At 41.7% G+C, this 14,853-nt stretch overlaps 1 protein-coding gene across 1 annotated transcript; it reads left to right on the forward strand.

The window, feature by feature from the left end:
* The first annotated feature begins 5,048 nt into the window (after positions 1 to 5,048).
* LOC124258660 lies at positions 5,049 to 14,784 on the forward strand. Its single transcript, XM_046692731.1, has 2 exons — positions 5,049 to 5,423; positions 9,850 to 14,784. Exons 1-2 carry the CDS (start codon positions 5,418 to 5,420, stop codon positions 10,975 to 10,977), a joined length of 1,134 nt encoding a protein of 377 aa, XP_046548687.1. The 5' UTR covers positions 5,049 to 5,417; the 3' UTR covers positions 10,978 to 14,784.
* Positions 14,785 to 14,853: the final 69 nt, after the last annotated feature.

The following is a 14,853-nucleotide window of genomic DNA, read 5'->3' on the forward strand; positions in this document are numbered from 1 at the left end:
ATCAAGAGGCGGATTTCCTAAGTCGTTTGATTGACTATGATGACTGGGGGATTTCTAAGGCCACTTTTCAATGTGTTGACAAAAGATGGGGACCTCATGAAGTTGATAGGTTTGCTTCCTATTACAACGCAAAAACTGAAAAATTTAACTCTATGTTCAGCAATCCAGGATCTACAGCTGTGGACTGCTTTACCGTCGACTGGAGTGGGACTATGAACTGGGTTGTCCCCCCTATCCAGGTTATTCCTAGGGCAGTGAAACATTTGTCTGTGTGCAGAGCTAAGGGAACCCTGGTAGTGCCTGAATGGCATTCAGCATGTTTTTGGCCTTTGATATGTTGCAACTCAGTGTTTATTCCACAAGTCAAGGACGTTATGTATCTACCATGTCAAAACAATGTTATGTACCAAGTAGGATACCAGGTGGTATGTTTGAACATGATTTACATTTTAATATGTTGGCACTGCTAGTAGATTTTTCCTGATTGTTTTCTATATGTTACAGATGTGTTCAAATCCTTGTATAAGGAGGACTTGGAAGAGTTGCCAGTCAATGTTAGGGAGCTGGCGGGAGCTTTACCAGAGTTGATATCGCACGCTAGAGCTGAGTCAACTAATAAGAAGTACCAGAATGGTTTTGCTGCGTGGAAAAGGTGGGCAGAGTTGAATGATATGCCTTGTCGGCTACCAGTGTCTCATCTACACTGTGCTATATATTTGTTGTCGGTTGGACAGCAAAGTGACACTATATCGCCTGTTATGTCAGCTTATTATAGCTTGAGATATGCTCATTATAGCATGGGATAGTCCCACTGATAATGGTTTGGTAAAGAATGTCCTAGAAGCAGCCAAACGTAAATTAGCTAAGCCTGTAACGAAGAAGGAGCCTGTTGATATTGATATTCTGCATAAAGTGTACGATTCCAGGAGTAAAAATGCATCATTGGCGGATTTGAGAATATTAGCTGTATGTTTACTGGCTTATTCTGGGTTTTTGAGATCAGCAGAACTTTTAAATATAACAAGATCAGATATTGTCTTTTTTCATTCTCATATGACTGTTTTTATTGAGAAGTCGAAGACAGATGTATATAGAGATGGGGCATGGCTTGTAATAAGTCGGACGCATTCTAAGTTGTGTCCGGTGGAATGTCTCGACAGATACCTGAGAGCAGCGGAGATTTCACCAGAGTCTCAAGAATACATTTTCAGAAGTTTGACTAAAACTGGTAATGGTTATAAATTAAGAAAAGCTAACGCTCCTTTATCCTATACTAGACTTAGGGAAATTTTCTTGGAAGCTTTGTCACCTTTCGTGGTTAATATTAAGAGCTATGGTTTGCACAGTCTGCGCAGTGGTGGTGCTTCGGCAGCTGCAAATAACGGTATACCGGACAGAATGTTTAAACGACATGGGCGCTGGAAGAGCGAAAATGCTAAGGATGGTTACATCAAAGACAGCATTAATAGTAGAATGAAAGTCTCCTTATCCCTGGGCCTTTAACTTTCTTTGCTATTCTCTGCTGCGGAACGCACGTCGGTTCCTGTTGTTCAGTATGTGCTTGTTGTGTTTTATGTAGACGGGAATGGGGGCGACTAGGAGAAAAGCCCTTTGTTGGTGTCCCCCGCCGTGATGTTGCTGGAATATTGCTAAAAGTGGCGTAAAACCAAACTCAGTCAGTCAGTCAGTTTTATGTCGACGGTCACGTGACCGCCTCTAGACCAATCAGTTTGCCGGAAAAATATGCTTGCATAATAAATGACTTTGTCGGTGACTTAGAAACAAGTTTCACAATCTCTGCTTCTGTTGCTGGTCGGAAATGGGATAGCATGCAGCTGCTGGTTGGGTTTCACTGTGTGGAACGCCATCATGTGGTAGTGAGTCTCTGATTGTGGAAATCTTCTGAGAAAAGAAGTCTGAGAACTTGTCAACTAATTGATCAAGGGATGTATGAGATGGAAGAGATGTGTGTGTATGTGTGTGTGTGTGTGTGTGTGTGTGTGTGTGTGTGTTTTCACAGTACACTAGGGGCGGTGGGGAAGTGGTTAAAGCGTCGCTCGTCACACCGAAGACCAGGGTTCGATTCCCCGCGTGGGTACAATTTGTGAACCCCATTTCTGGTGTCCCCGCCGTTATATTGCTGGAAAATTGCTAAAAGCGGCGTAAAACTAACTCACGCACTGACTCACCCACAATACACTGTGCCAGAATAGGATAGTGCTTTCAAAACCGACACGACAGGAATGCTTGCGACTTTCGTGACACACAGTGCCTTCAATGATATTTAAATGAAATTGATCCATCTACATTTCACTGCTATCTAACGCCAAATGGCATCTGTTTCTGTTAACCATCCAGACTAGTTATTCTTCAGCACTGACGTTTATATTCCATCCATGTGTCGTCCTGTGTGTATCATATGCTCTTGGTTATGGAAGAAAATATATACCATCTACATAGATTATACTTTCATCGATAAGACTTTCATATACGTAGCGTAGTGGTTAAAGCGTTCGCTCGTCACGTCGAAGACCCGAGTTCGATTCCCCAAATGTGTAAAACTCGTTTCTGGTGTCACCCGCCATGGTATTGCTGGAATGTAGCTAAAAGCGGCATAAAAAAACTCACTCACTCACTTACTCATGTACGTATATGATCTAATGACTTAGACAATGATATTGCCTCGTATTTATTCAACAAACTGTAGCCTTTATTTCTCACATTTCTCACGAGTATTAGTTCGATGTACATTTCATAGTTTGTGCATCCCCCTTCGTGTTGTTTTCAGAGTCAGCGATTCTAATGTATATGATACCCTCGTCTGCGTAGAATATGTTATCACATATGTAGATGAAATCATGTTCTACGTAAACTTGAGAAGTGTCGTCTTCGCAGAAGGAGTTATCAAATACGCAGGTCAAAGTTTGTAAACGTTGATGGCATATTTAATGTTGCACCAATGCTCTTCCATACAATTTGTCAAACTATCAGCGCTAAAATAAAATAACACAAGCTCATTCCAGAATCGTCAAATTAGGTAAAGAGATGGATGCTCATGCTCTTGATCACTTGATTGTCTGGTCCAGAGTTTATTTTTTACAGACCGACGCCATAGAGCTTTTATAATGCTGCCTGTTGCATCAACCAACCAACCAACCATTAACAATCTTTAAACCATGGCTCCTTTGATTCAGACCGGGGTTTAACTGACCGCCAAACCAGTTAAACCCCGGGTCGGAACTACTTTCCAAACAACAAACAAGGGAAAGAGTTCCGCCCGTACCCCCCAGGTGTCATGGCGTCTTTCGTGGGTGCAGTATAGTGTTCTATTCCCAGAGGGTCTTTCAGTTGTGTTAAATAATCGTATTATTTTGCTATTTTGCCATCACATTATTGAATGTTGGTTGGATCTTTTTATAATCCTACAACTGTCATTGTGTTTTAAGCGTATTTTAGAAGGGAAGGGGGAGGGTGCGGGCGGAACTCTTTCCCTTGTTTGTTGTTTGGAAAGTAGTTCCGACCCGGGGTTTAACTGGTTTGGCCGTCAGACGGAGCAGTCACTGTGCACGATGGAGTTAACATGTCGATTGTAACAGTTTTCGTACATTTTACCGGGACACCCTGTACAAGTATTCTCAAGGTACCCACAGGTATTGGCTATATCTTCATCACTGCTTGAATTCATCATAACGTACATATCCAGTCCTATTTGTGAAGATGGAGGCAATGTCACTGTCAAATACGTGTGCATCCATACTGTACAGGTGCTCTGACCAAAATGGCGATACGCATGCGCGTTCTTTGAGGTATTCAGAAAACAAATAATCACTCATGTCAAATGGCCCAAGCGAAACCAATAGCAGCCAGAAACAAGAATAATTAATAGTTAAGAATTTGAAGTAGTTCGAAATGCACGTGCAGGTCATGCAACACATGCTAGCTAGCGTCTGATGTCAGTGGCCTCGATGGGAAAGCCTGTTCACAAACATGAACGCAAAACATACCTACACACAAAATGCAGATCGCTGTTTTAACTTACATTTACAGAATAATCAATCAAATTAATACCATCTAAAGATGGCCATGGTTTAAATAGGTTAGACCACTCGGGCTCCCGTGTTTACCCGTTGAAATGCTGAGTTAAATCCCTCGGCGCTACGCATTCAACGGTTAAACACGGGGCCTTGTGGTCTAACCTATACATAACCATTCCAAAAAAGTAGGGGATATTGGATTTGCAAGATTGATAAAGTGCAAATGATGAAACCAAGGAGGAAACAGATGATGAAGAGAAATTAAGGGAAATGTGACAATTTATTCCATTCCTTTGGAAATGTTTCATCTGTATGGATATATATCACTTTTTCTCATATGCATTGGCATTGGCTAGTGGTATGCTCGAAAAAATGGAATAATCCCTACTTTTTCGAATGGTAGTTATTAGGCTTGTATATTCATAGGATATTAAACAAGCTTCCATACAAGCTTCCATTAAACATTCCATATCAAGGTTATTTTTAGGTGAATTATTGATTTGCCTTGGCGTGTGTTTGTGATGGGTGTTACCAGTGAGACAGGAGTGATTCAGAAACACATCATTAGGATGTAGTCGGAACTGCGCAATTTGGAAGTTCCACGATTCTCCCGGGTTCCGTCTTTCAGCCAATATATATATTGTTGTTGTTTATGCTATATCTATTATTTAAGGACAGAGATGCGAATGCATATTCATACGAATGCATAAAACATGCTACAAAATGATACTTATATTAGGTATTACGAAGGATGTTACAGGAGTAGGTGCTTGTATATTAGATGACACCCGGTGTCATTCACGATAGCAAATACTATATATCATATATCATGCAGCTATGTAGCATGCTGCAAGTAAGGCATGTAAGACAATATTCAATAGACTCCATATATGTATGGATAGCGATACTACGGTACAGGCAGTATAGAACATTCTGCATTTCCACACATGCGCCTCCACAGACAGGCGACGTAGCCCGCCTTCAGCAGTTACACGACTTCGCTGATCCCTTTCCGTTTTCTTTCCGACCTCAATTGGTTTAAACTTCCTCGTACAAAGATGACGACGTTGGTATCACAAACGTCGTAGATGGAGGAAACACATGTTTCCCCTGCAACACACCACCCATCCACGGCCATACGACATGCAATACTGGGGTTATTGATTGCAAAACGAGAGAGAACGCTTTTACCGCCTGCTTGCAGGATTCTCATAAAATATGCTGGCTGGTCACGTGGTCTGTAGTGTTAGCCATCATGGATTGTTGATTGCGGGAATGGAAGTGAGATTCGTCTTGTTGTACACCGTCTAGGTGTGAATGGTATCCCGTGCTTGTTGAAGTCAGGTGTGAGCGAAGTGTCGCGTGGTTTCAACGCTGATTAGTATGCAGGTAGGTGATGGCAGATGGAGGTCGATACCACCCGTGGTGACAATCAGACACCCCCTCTCTCATGTAATAAAATATGTGTAGTAAATGATGAATGTATCGATAGTGTTATCACACTTATTCAAAATGTATCAACATTTTGATTTTACTTATGTAGACATGCGTAGTAATGTGTCCCAAAATGTATATCGTGACATGTTTACATTATATTCATATATCTATAAATATATATTTACACTGAATGATAAAAGTCACGTAAGATTTCCGTTTTTAAAACTAATATTGACCATGTTTGGTATACTGGTAACCATTCGAGGGAAGTTACTCAAGGCAAAGGTGCCACCGTTCCCAGTTGTGCTGTTTGAACAATTCCTCTAAATTTAATCGATTCTGTCTGCCATTTTACATTGTATTATAATCGACAGACAGCTTCTTTATGTCAAAGTTCAGAGGACGCCCCTAGCGCTGATGACTGACCCACAGACGATACACAAGAGTTAGGGAAGGGATTCTATGTCAAGCTGTTGTTACCTCATCCCTGTAAACATCAGACATATAGTATATTCTCCACTTCACATTCGTTCTTCAAACCCTCTATAACGGTGTTGACTTGTTTTAAACATACAAGAAACAAAGATATTCCCCTTTATTCTAATATTTCGTTTTCCCGATTTCAACCGAAATCCATGCCAGTAATTTTTTCAGTATGACAGATATCCACATGCATCGTTGTCAGATACGACAAATTAAAATATTTCACGGTTTCTCGTTATATCTGATAGGCAGCTTCGTTGGCCTGGAACCAATTACTGTATTCTATATGCACCAGATGCGGTACGTGTAGTTGGGAGACGGCTCGGATGAACGAATTGACCCAGTTACATTCGATGTGCATCCTTCACTGCACGCCTCACATGTAACCAGGAGAGCGTGGTTTTGTAATGACATTAGCTTGCAACCAGAATATCTGCCCGTTTCCTTGTTTTACACTAATCTGTGACTATATATCTGTCTTTGTTAAGGGCAGTGTTGTAATGACTGTCATGAGCTTGTGACTATCTCTGTCCTTGTGAGAGGGTAGTGTTGTAATGACTGACATGAGCTTGTGACTATCTCTGTCCTTGTTAGAGGGTAGTGTTGTAATGACTGTCATGAGCTTGTGACTATCTCTGTCCTTGTTAGAGGGCAGTGTTGTAATGACTGTCATGAGCTTGTGACTATCTCTGTCCTTGTTAGAGGGTAGTGTTGTAATGACTGACATGAGCTTGTGACTATCTCTGTCCTTGTTAGAGGGCAGTGTTATAATGACTGTCATGAGCTTGTGACTATCTCTCTCCTTGTCCTTGTTAGAGGGTAGTGTTGTAATGACTGACATGAGCATGTGACTATCTCTGTCCTTGTTAGAGGGCAGTGTTGTAATGACTGTAATGAGCTTGTGACTATCTCTGTCCTTGTTAGATGGTAGTGTAATGACTTGCTTGTAATCTCTGTCCTTGTTAGAGGGCAGTGTTGTAATGACTGACATGAGCTTGTGACTATCTCTGTCCTTGTTAGAGGGCAGTGTTGTAATGACTGTTGTAATGACATGAGCTTGTGACTGTCTCTGTTCTTGTTAGTGGGTAGTGTTGTAATGACTGACATGAGCTTGTGACTGTCTCTGTCCTTGTTAGAGGGTAGTGTTGTAATGACTGACATAAGCTTGTGACTGTCTCTGTCCTTGTTAGAGGGTAGTGTTGTAATGACTGACATGAGCTTGTGACTATCTCTGTCCTTGTGAGAGGGCAGTGTTGTAATGACTGACATGAGCTTGACTATGACTATCTCTGTCCTTGTTAGAGGGTAGTGTTGTAATGACTGACATGAGCTTGTGACTATCTCTGTCCTTGTTAGAGGGTAGTGTTGTAATGACTGACATGAGCTTGTGACTATCTCTGTCCTTGTTAGAGGGTAGTGTTGTAATGACTGACATGAGCTTGTGACTATCTCTGTCCTTGTTAGAGGGTAGTGTTGTAATGACTGACATGAGCTTGTGACTATCTCTGTCCTTGTTAGAGGGCAGTGTTGTAATGACTGACATGAGCTTGTGACTATCTCTGTCCTTGTTAGAGGGTAGTGTTGTAATGACTGACATGAGCTTGTGACTATCTCTGTCCTTGTTAGAGGGTAGTGTTGTAATGACTGTCATGAGCTTGTGACTGACTATCTCTGTCCTTGTTAGAGGGTAGTGTTGTAATGACTGACATGAGCTTGTGACTATCTCTGTCCTTGTTAGAGGGCAGTGTTGTAATGACTGTCATGAGCTTGTGACTATCTCTGTCCTTGTTAGAGGGTAGTGTTGTAATGACTGACATGAGCTTGTGACTATCTCTGTCCTTGTTAGAGGGCAGTGTTATAATGACTGTCATGAGCTTGTGACTATCTCTGTCCTTGTTAGAGGGTAGTGTTGTAATGACTGACATGAGCATGTGACTATCTCTGTCCTTGTTAGAGGGCAGTGTTGTAATGACTGACATGAGCTTGTGACTATCTCTGTCCTTGTTAGAGGGTAGTGTTGTAATGACTGACATGAGCTTGTGACTATCTCTGTCCTTGTTAGAGGGCAGTGTTGTAATGACTGTCATGAGCTTGTGACTATCTCTGTCCTTGTTAGAGGGTAGTGTTGTAATGACTGACATGAGACTGTGACTATCTCTGTCCTTGTAAGAGGGGAGTGTTGTAATGACTGACATGAGCTTGTGACTATCTCTGTCCTTGTTAGAGGGCAGTGTTGTAATGACTGACATGAGCTTGTGACTGTCTCTGTCCTTGTTAGAGGGTAGTGTTGTAATGACTGACATGAGCTTGTGACTATCTCTGTCCTTGTTAGAGGGTAGTGTTGTAATGACTGACATAAGCTTGTGACTGTCTCTGTCCTTGTTAGAGGGTAGTGTTGTAATGACTGACATGAGCTTGTGACTATCTCTGTCCTTGTTAGAGGGCAGTGTTGTAATGACTGACATGAGCTTGTGACTGTCTCTGTCCTTGTTAGAGGGTAGTGTTGTAATGACTGACATAAGCTTGTGACTGTCTCTGTCCTTGTTAGAGGGTAGTGTTGTAATGACTGACATAAGCTTGTGACTATCTCTGTCCTTGTTAGAGGGCAGTGTTGTAATGACTGACATGAGCTTGTGACTATCTCTGTCCTTGTTAGAGGGCAGTGTTGTAATGACTGACATGAGCTTGTGACTATCTCTGTCCTTGTTAGAGGGCAGTGTTGTAATGACTGACATGAGCTTGTGACTATCTCTGTCCTTGTTAGAGGGTAGTGTTGTAATGACTGACATGAGACTGTGACTATCTCTGTCCTTGTTAGAGGGTAGTGTTGTAATGACTGACATGAGCCTGTGACCAATTATCTCTGTCCTTGTTAGAGGGTAGTGTTGTAATGACTGACATGAGCTTGTGACTATCTCTGTCCTTGTTAGAGGGCAGTGTTGTAATGGCTAACATGCGACTGTGACTATCTCTGTCCTTGTTGGAGTGTAGTGTTGTAATGACTGACATGAGCTTGTGACTATCTCTGTCCTTGTTAGAGGGTAGTGTTGTAATGACTGACATGAGCTTGTGACTATCTCTGTCCTTGTTAGATGGTAGTGTTGTAATGACTGACATGAGCTTGTGACTATCTCTGTCCTTGTTTAGAGGGTAGTGTTGTAATGACTGACATGAGCTTGTGACTATCTCTGTCCTTGTTAGAGGGTAGTGTTGTAATGACTGACATGAGCTTGTGACTATCTCTGTCCTTGTTAGAGGGTAGTGTTGTAATGACTGACATGAGCTTGTGACTATCTCTGTCCTTGTTAGAGGGCAGTGTTGTAATGACTGACATGAGCTTGTGACTATCTCTGTCCTTGTTAGAGGGCAGTGTTGTAATGACTGACATGAGACTGTGACTATCTCTGTCCCTGTTAGATGGTAGTGTTATAATGACTGACATGAGACTGTGACTATCTCTGTCCTTGTTAGAGGGCAGTGTTGTAATGACTGACATGAGCTTGTGACTATCTCTGTCCTTGTGAGAGGGCAGTGTTGTAATGACTGACATGAGACTGTGACTATCTCTGTCCTTGTTAGAGGGGAGTGTTGTAATGACTGACATGAGCTTGTGACTATCTCTGTCCTTGTTAGAGGGTAGTGTTGTAATGACTGACATGAGCTTGTGACTATCTCTGTTCTTATTGGAGGATAGTGTACTAATCATTACATGACATGCATTAACTTTAAGTAGTATACACTAAAACGTAACTAATCTGTAATTTTGTTCAGGCGAACTGTCCTGGTGATTGACATTAACCCTTGGAGTGATATCGATGTAGTGAAGACTGAAATTAACTCGTGACTTGGATCCGTAGTGTTGTTTGAGTTTAGTCAGTGACGTCTTGTGTTGTAGATGACCGGCGAGAGCAGGCTGGAGTGGGCAGAGACAAGTGGCGCCGAGGACGTCCGACGCCAGGACAGGTATGGGGGCAACTTCTCAATCCCCGAGTTCAAACCCTGGGGCGCCCAAGGTGCTGTCGCCACAGTGTCCGTCATATTCACGTTCTGGATCGTGCTGGCGAATGCCTTCCTCATAGCAGTTATTCTAACCAGTCGATACCTACGTACCCAGAGACCTACACTGTACGTCGTGCAAATAGCATTAGCAGATCTGGCGGTTGGGGTGTTTTACTGTCCGCTGGCAGCAGACTTCTACCTTCAGCAGGTGTGGACACATGGTTGTGAGAGTTTGTTCATCTGGAATACGTTTCTTTACTACACGACATTCGTTAGTGTTCATGCCTTAGGATTGATAAATCTGAATCGTCTTTTCGGCCACTGCTGTCGTCTTCAGTTTGGACCGAAAGTGAAGTTAGCCCTGAACTTGACCTTGGTCGTTCTGCTGTGGCTCTACTTGGTCTTCTTCGGCCAATCTGTCTGGAACTTTAGAGCAACTGAAGCCGTCATTGTCCACCCCAACCTCTTCTGTCATGCTGACATCTCCTACACGGGTGCCATCGCGTCAGCTCTGTTGGGATTCTTCGTCCCGGGGGTAGTCACTGTCATCTTCCTGGTCATAATAATCATCAAGGAAAAGTTCTCCAAACCAACTCACCATGAGCTTAACAGAATAGAGAACAAGGTCTTCAGTCTGAAGGTTCTGTCTGGAGCCAACGCGATCACCCTGTTGATGTCCCTCCCTTGCTTTGTCCTCAACGTGGGGCTCAGTCTGGGAAGTTGTGGATCCCTGGAGTGCATCCATTGGATCCTGCCTGTCACCACAGTCTTTGAATGGCTCCTGTTCGCCAAGTCGGGCATTCAGCCTGCAATATGGCTCATCAACCCGGACTACAAAACCGCCATGTTGCCCGTGGTTCGCTTCATCAGACGACAGCCAGGAATGGATACAACGGAACTTGTGGAAGCTGATGATAATTCGGATGAGGACGAAGCTCCGAACGACGGTCCTGAGGTTCACACACACAAACCTCAGTGTGCAGAGGAAGCACCGCCAGACACGGGATATGGAACCAGTTGCTGACTTCAGTTCTGTGGGAATAGATTGTTATAACATTGACCTGAATTTCTGTGTTTGTATGGACTTAGTCGCCGGTGTAACCGACAGAAGTTTTGAGAACAGCCACACGATTCCAGTCTTGGACTAACACTTGTTTTAGAATCTTGAAGCAGCTAGGTGCAATGTCTGGTACAATGCACCTTGACACGATACGATCACGCTGTAGGTAGTTCAGCATGTTCATGCACCAGGTAATAGAAAACCTTTTAGAACACTACGTTAGAGCAGTACTTGTGTTACTCCAGGTAAAACTGATATATATAGTTCTGTGACACTTCAAGCTCATCTGATATTTAATGTTCTGTGACACTTCAAGCTCAACTGCATTTAACTACATCTTTTGCTTACTGCTTTGGAATTGACGTGCTTCCTGGTCAGAGCCTGCTTCTGTCCAAATGCATGAACCCTCCCTGACCTGGGGAACAATTATTATTTAAGATACGTTTATGCTCCGTCTGCACTCACGGACTTCTACGGAGGAATCTCTGAAGTACAAGGATGTTCAGTTCTATTTATGGAATACAAATGTGATAAGAATACCAACTCTGACATGAAGATGAGAAAGTCGAAGTTTTTCGATGAGGATATTTTATTCTTACTGTTATGGGTTACCTAGCCCGTATTTCAGGAGTGCTTGTAGCGTTAGGGCTGGACTTTGCACAGGGTTAGACGTTGCCCAATGGGCATTAGAACCAGCGGTCACGACGGGACCGGGCCCGTACGATTACAGATGCCTCATAACCCATTCATCTCAGAGGTGACACAAGCGGAGTGTGATATTTTCGATGATGTTTCTGTTCTGTTACAATTGTTGGTTTATGTCCAGAATTTAATGTTTGTTCATCTCTTGTATGCGACACACTATATTAAAGTAATGAGTGTAGATAGATTGTTCTGCGCCTAAAATATTCCGCTTTTACACCCGCAGTTAGCAAAAGGCTAAACCTGGACGTTGCCCATCTAATGTGCTTCTTTATAGTTCAAACCATGATAGAATTGACGGCATTTTGAACATAAATCTATAACCTGTCCTTGTTAAAGAAATTGTGTGTTTTTATTTTGGGGGGAATTGGGAAGAAATTGATTCAGGGATCGCGTAATTACCGTTATAAAGTCGGATGCGGCTGAGTGAGTGAGTTTAGTTTTACGCCGCACTCAGCAATATTCCAGCAATATGGCGGCGGTCTGTAATCGAGTATGGACCAGACAATCCAGTGATGAACAGCATGAGCATCATTCCATGCAATTGGGATACGATGACATGTGTCAACCAAGTCAGCGAGCCTGACCACCCGATCCCGCTGACACGGCTGAGGTAATTTGTGTTTTCTCAGTTCCCAGAGCTGCAACACAAATTTCTTTGTATATATGGTTGTAGATAGTTTTGAAAACCAAATTTGTTTTTAATTAGATCAGCTCAGTTCATGGTCGAACAAAGAAGACTGACTTCTGTTTTCACATATTATTTTACTACTATGCAAAAGGTTGGATATTCACCACACTAACCGAAGCATACCTAACAGATTAGCACTGTGACTTAGTTCGGCATTGAAATCCAAATTCACTTATTCACAATGTATATATTCAAAACGCATAGAGCTAAAATCCAACAATAAAGCTTCTACTGGAAATTAGAGCACAATCAATCGCAATGGAACCCAAGATATAGGTACTCTCACAAACTTACCACATGCATTAGTTGTCAAATTACTTTCAGGTTAACGGAGGCATATCTTTGTAACGTACCGGTACCAAAAATAAAAATAAAAATAAACGAAACGTAGTTAAAATAATGCCATCGCCATAGAATAGCCAGTCTCGAACATCTGCAGAATATGATTCCATGGGGCTCAGGTTGCAAAATGGTATTGAAAATTATAAGAAAGTGTCACTTTAAATTTGTAATTACACCATCTAAGCATGACAGTTTGCTAGTACAATGTTTTATTTCTACGCCCTGTGTCACCTGAACTAATCCCAGCATTAGGCTCACACCCACTTAAGCATGTTCTGCAGCAAGCCTGATGCTCGGGGACACAATTACTGTTATAGCAGCATAAATCACTTCCAACACGAAGGTCTCTATCAGTGTCAAATGTAGGTCCCAGGGTAGATTTGCGCTGTCAAGTAAGCAGTGTTGAATTTCCTACAATGATATTTTCCGTTGCATTTAAAAGAAGTGTAAATTTTCTTTTAAATTGTAGTTATATGTATCGCCATCACAATTTCTATTCATATCATGAATATATATATAATACGAATATGCATTTATGAATCACATAATGTGTTCCACATGCTATGACAGATGTTCTTAGACAGCGAGCTTGCAATGTACATCGTTTTGTCGAAGATGTGTTGAAATTTCAAAAGAAATTGGTATACTTTGCTTTGCATATAACACTAACCGTGTTAAAGATAAGTTTTCACAACATGCCGGTTTTTCAGAAAAGTTTGAATAAAGGTAGTAGGTTTATATGAACTGGTCAAAACATTTTCCACCTTAAATGTAATCTGGATGAAATATTTGAATAAAGGTTGTAGGTTCGTATGATCTGGTCAACACGTGTTTCACCTTAAATTTAGCCTAATCCGAACAGTTTGAAAATACTTAAGAGAGATGGAATTATCTCTTGTAAATAAAATATCATTGTTTCATCAACGTGTCAGCCGAAAGGAATGCCAGAAGCGTATGTAAAATATCCTACTTGCACCTCGCTTTACATTGTTTAGCACAGATCGATTCTTCAGCAATGATTGTATTTTACGTTGCAAGAAGCGTAAATTTCATGTTTGTACCTGTCTCCATCCCAATTACTATTCACAGCATGTGTAAGTTTCACAAACCACTAGGAAGTACTGAGCGAAGTACACACAATGTCATTGTGGATGAAAATGAAACTAATGACAAATTGTGATGTGTTCGACATAGTTGTTACAGTTGTGTTTTGGACCTTACTGACTGACTGAGTTTGGTTTTACGCCGCTTTTAGCAATATTCCAGCAACATCACGGCGGGGGACACCAGAAATGGGCTTCACACATTGTACCCATGTGGGGATTCGAACCCAGGTCTTCGGCGTGACGAGCCAACGCTTTAACCATTAGGCTACCCCACCGCCCCGTTTTGGACCTTAAGACTGCAGTGTTTCGATAAATTAAAGTTTTTGATAAAGGTTGTAAATGTTTGGTCAACTTCAATTTTCCTTTCACGTAAAGGTACATAATATTTCCTTTCTTTTTTTCGTCTTTCTTTTTGTAATTGAATTGTATTGGTACATAACAGTACAGTTCCAACATGCGCAACACTTATAGACTTGGGCCTAGATTTTCGAAGCTCTCTTAGCGCTAAGATAGTCGTAAGTTAATGTTAATGAATGGCACTTACGACTATCTTAGCGCTAAGAGAGCTTCGAAAATCTAGGCCTTGGTTGTTCGTAACTGCTCTTACCATTCCGCTTGTCAGTATTGTAAAGAGTTACCTCCCCTGTGCTGTATTTTTACCAGTCAATTTATTGCTGCATTTTTCCTTTCGGAAAATGAATATTTGTTATCTGTTTATTTATTGCGGTGTTAAGGACAGAAGTCCTGTGTTCACCATTTGGTGCATTGTTATCAGTGTTTATGAATACGGATACTCATTGTTATTGGGTAAATATTGAGTGGGTGTAGAGGCACGGCGCTGTGCGTTGACTGATACTTTTCATGACAATGCTTGTTTTATCTTGTTAATTGACTTGTTGACTTCAATAAAACGTTTTCTGTTCACAGACATGCTCTGTTTTCTCTCTTCTATTTACGTTATCACAATATACTACCAAATATGTTTTATTTACAGTGTTT

This window comes from Haliotis rubra, unplaced genomic scaffold (genome assembly GCF_003918875.1).
Source record: "Haliotis rubra isolate DU_JTF1 unplaced genomic scaffold, ASM391887v1 Scf7, whole genome shotgun sequence".
NCBI lineage: Eukaryota > Metazoa > Mollusca > Gastropoda > Lepetellida > Haliotidae > Haliotis > Haliotis rubra.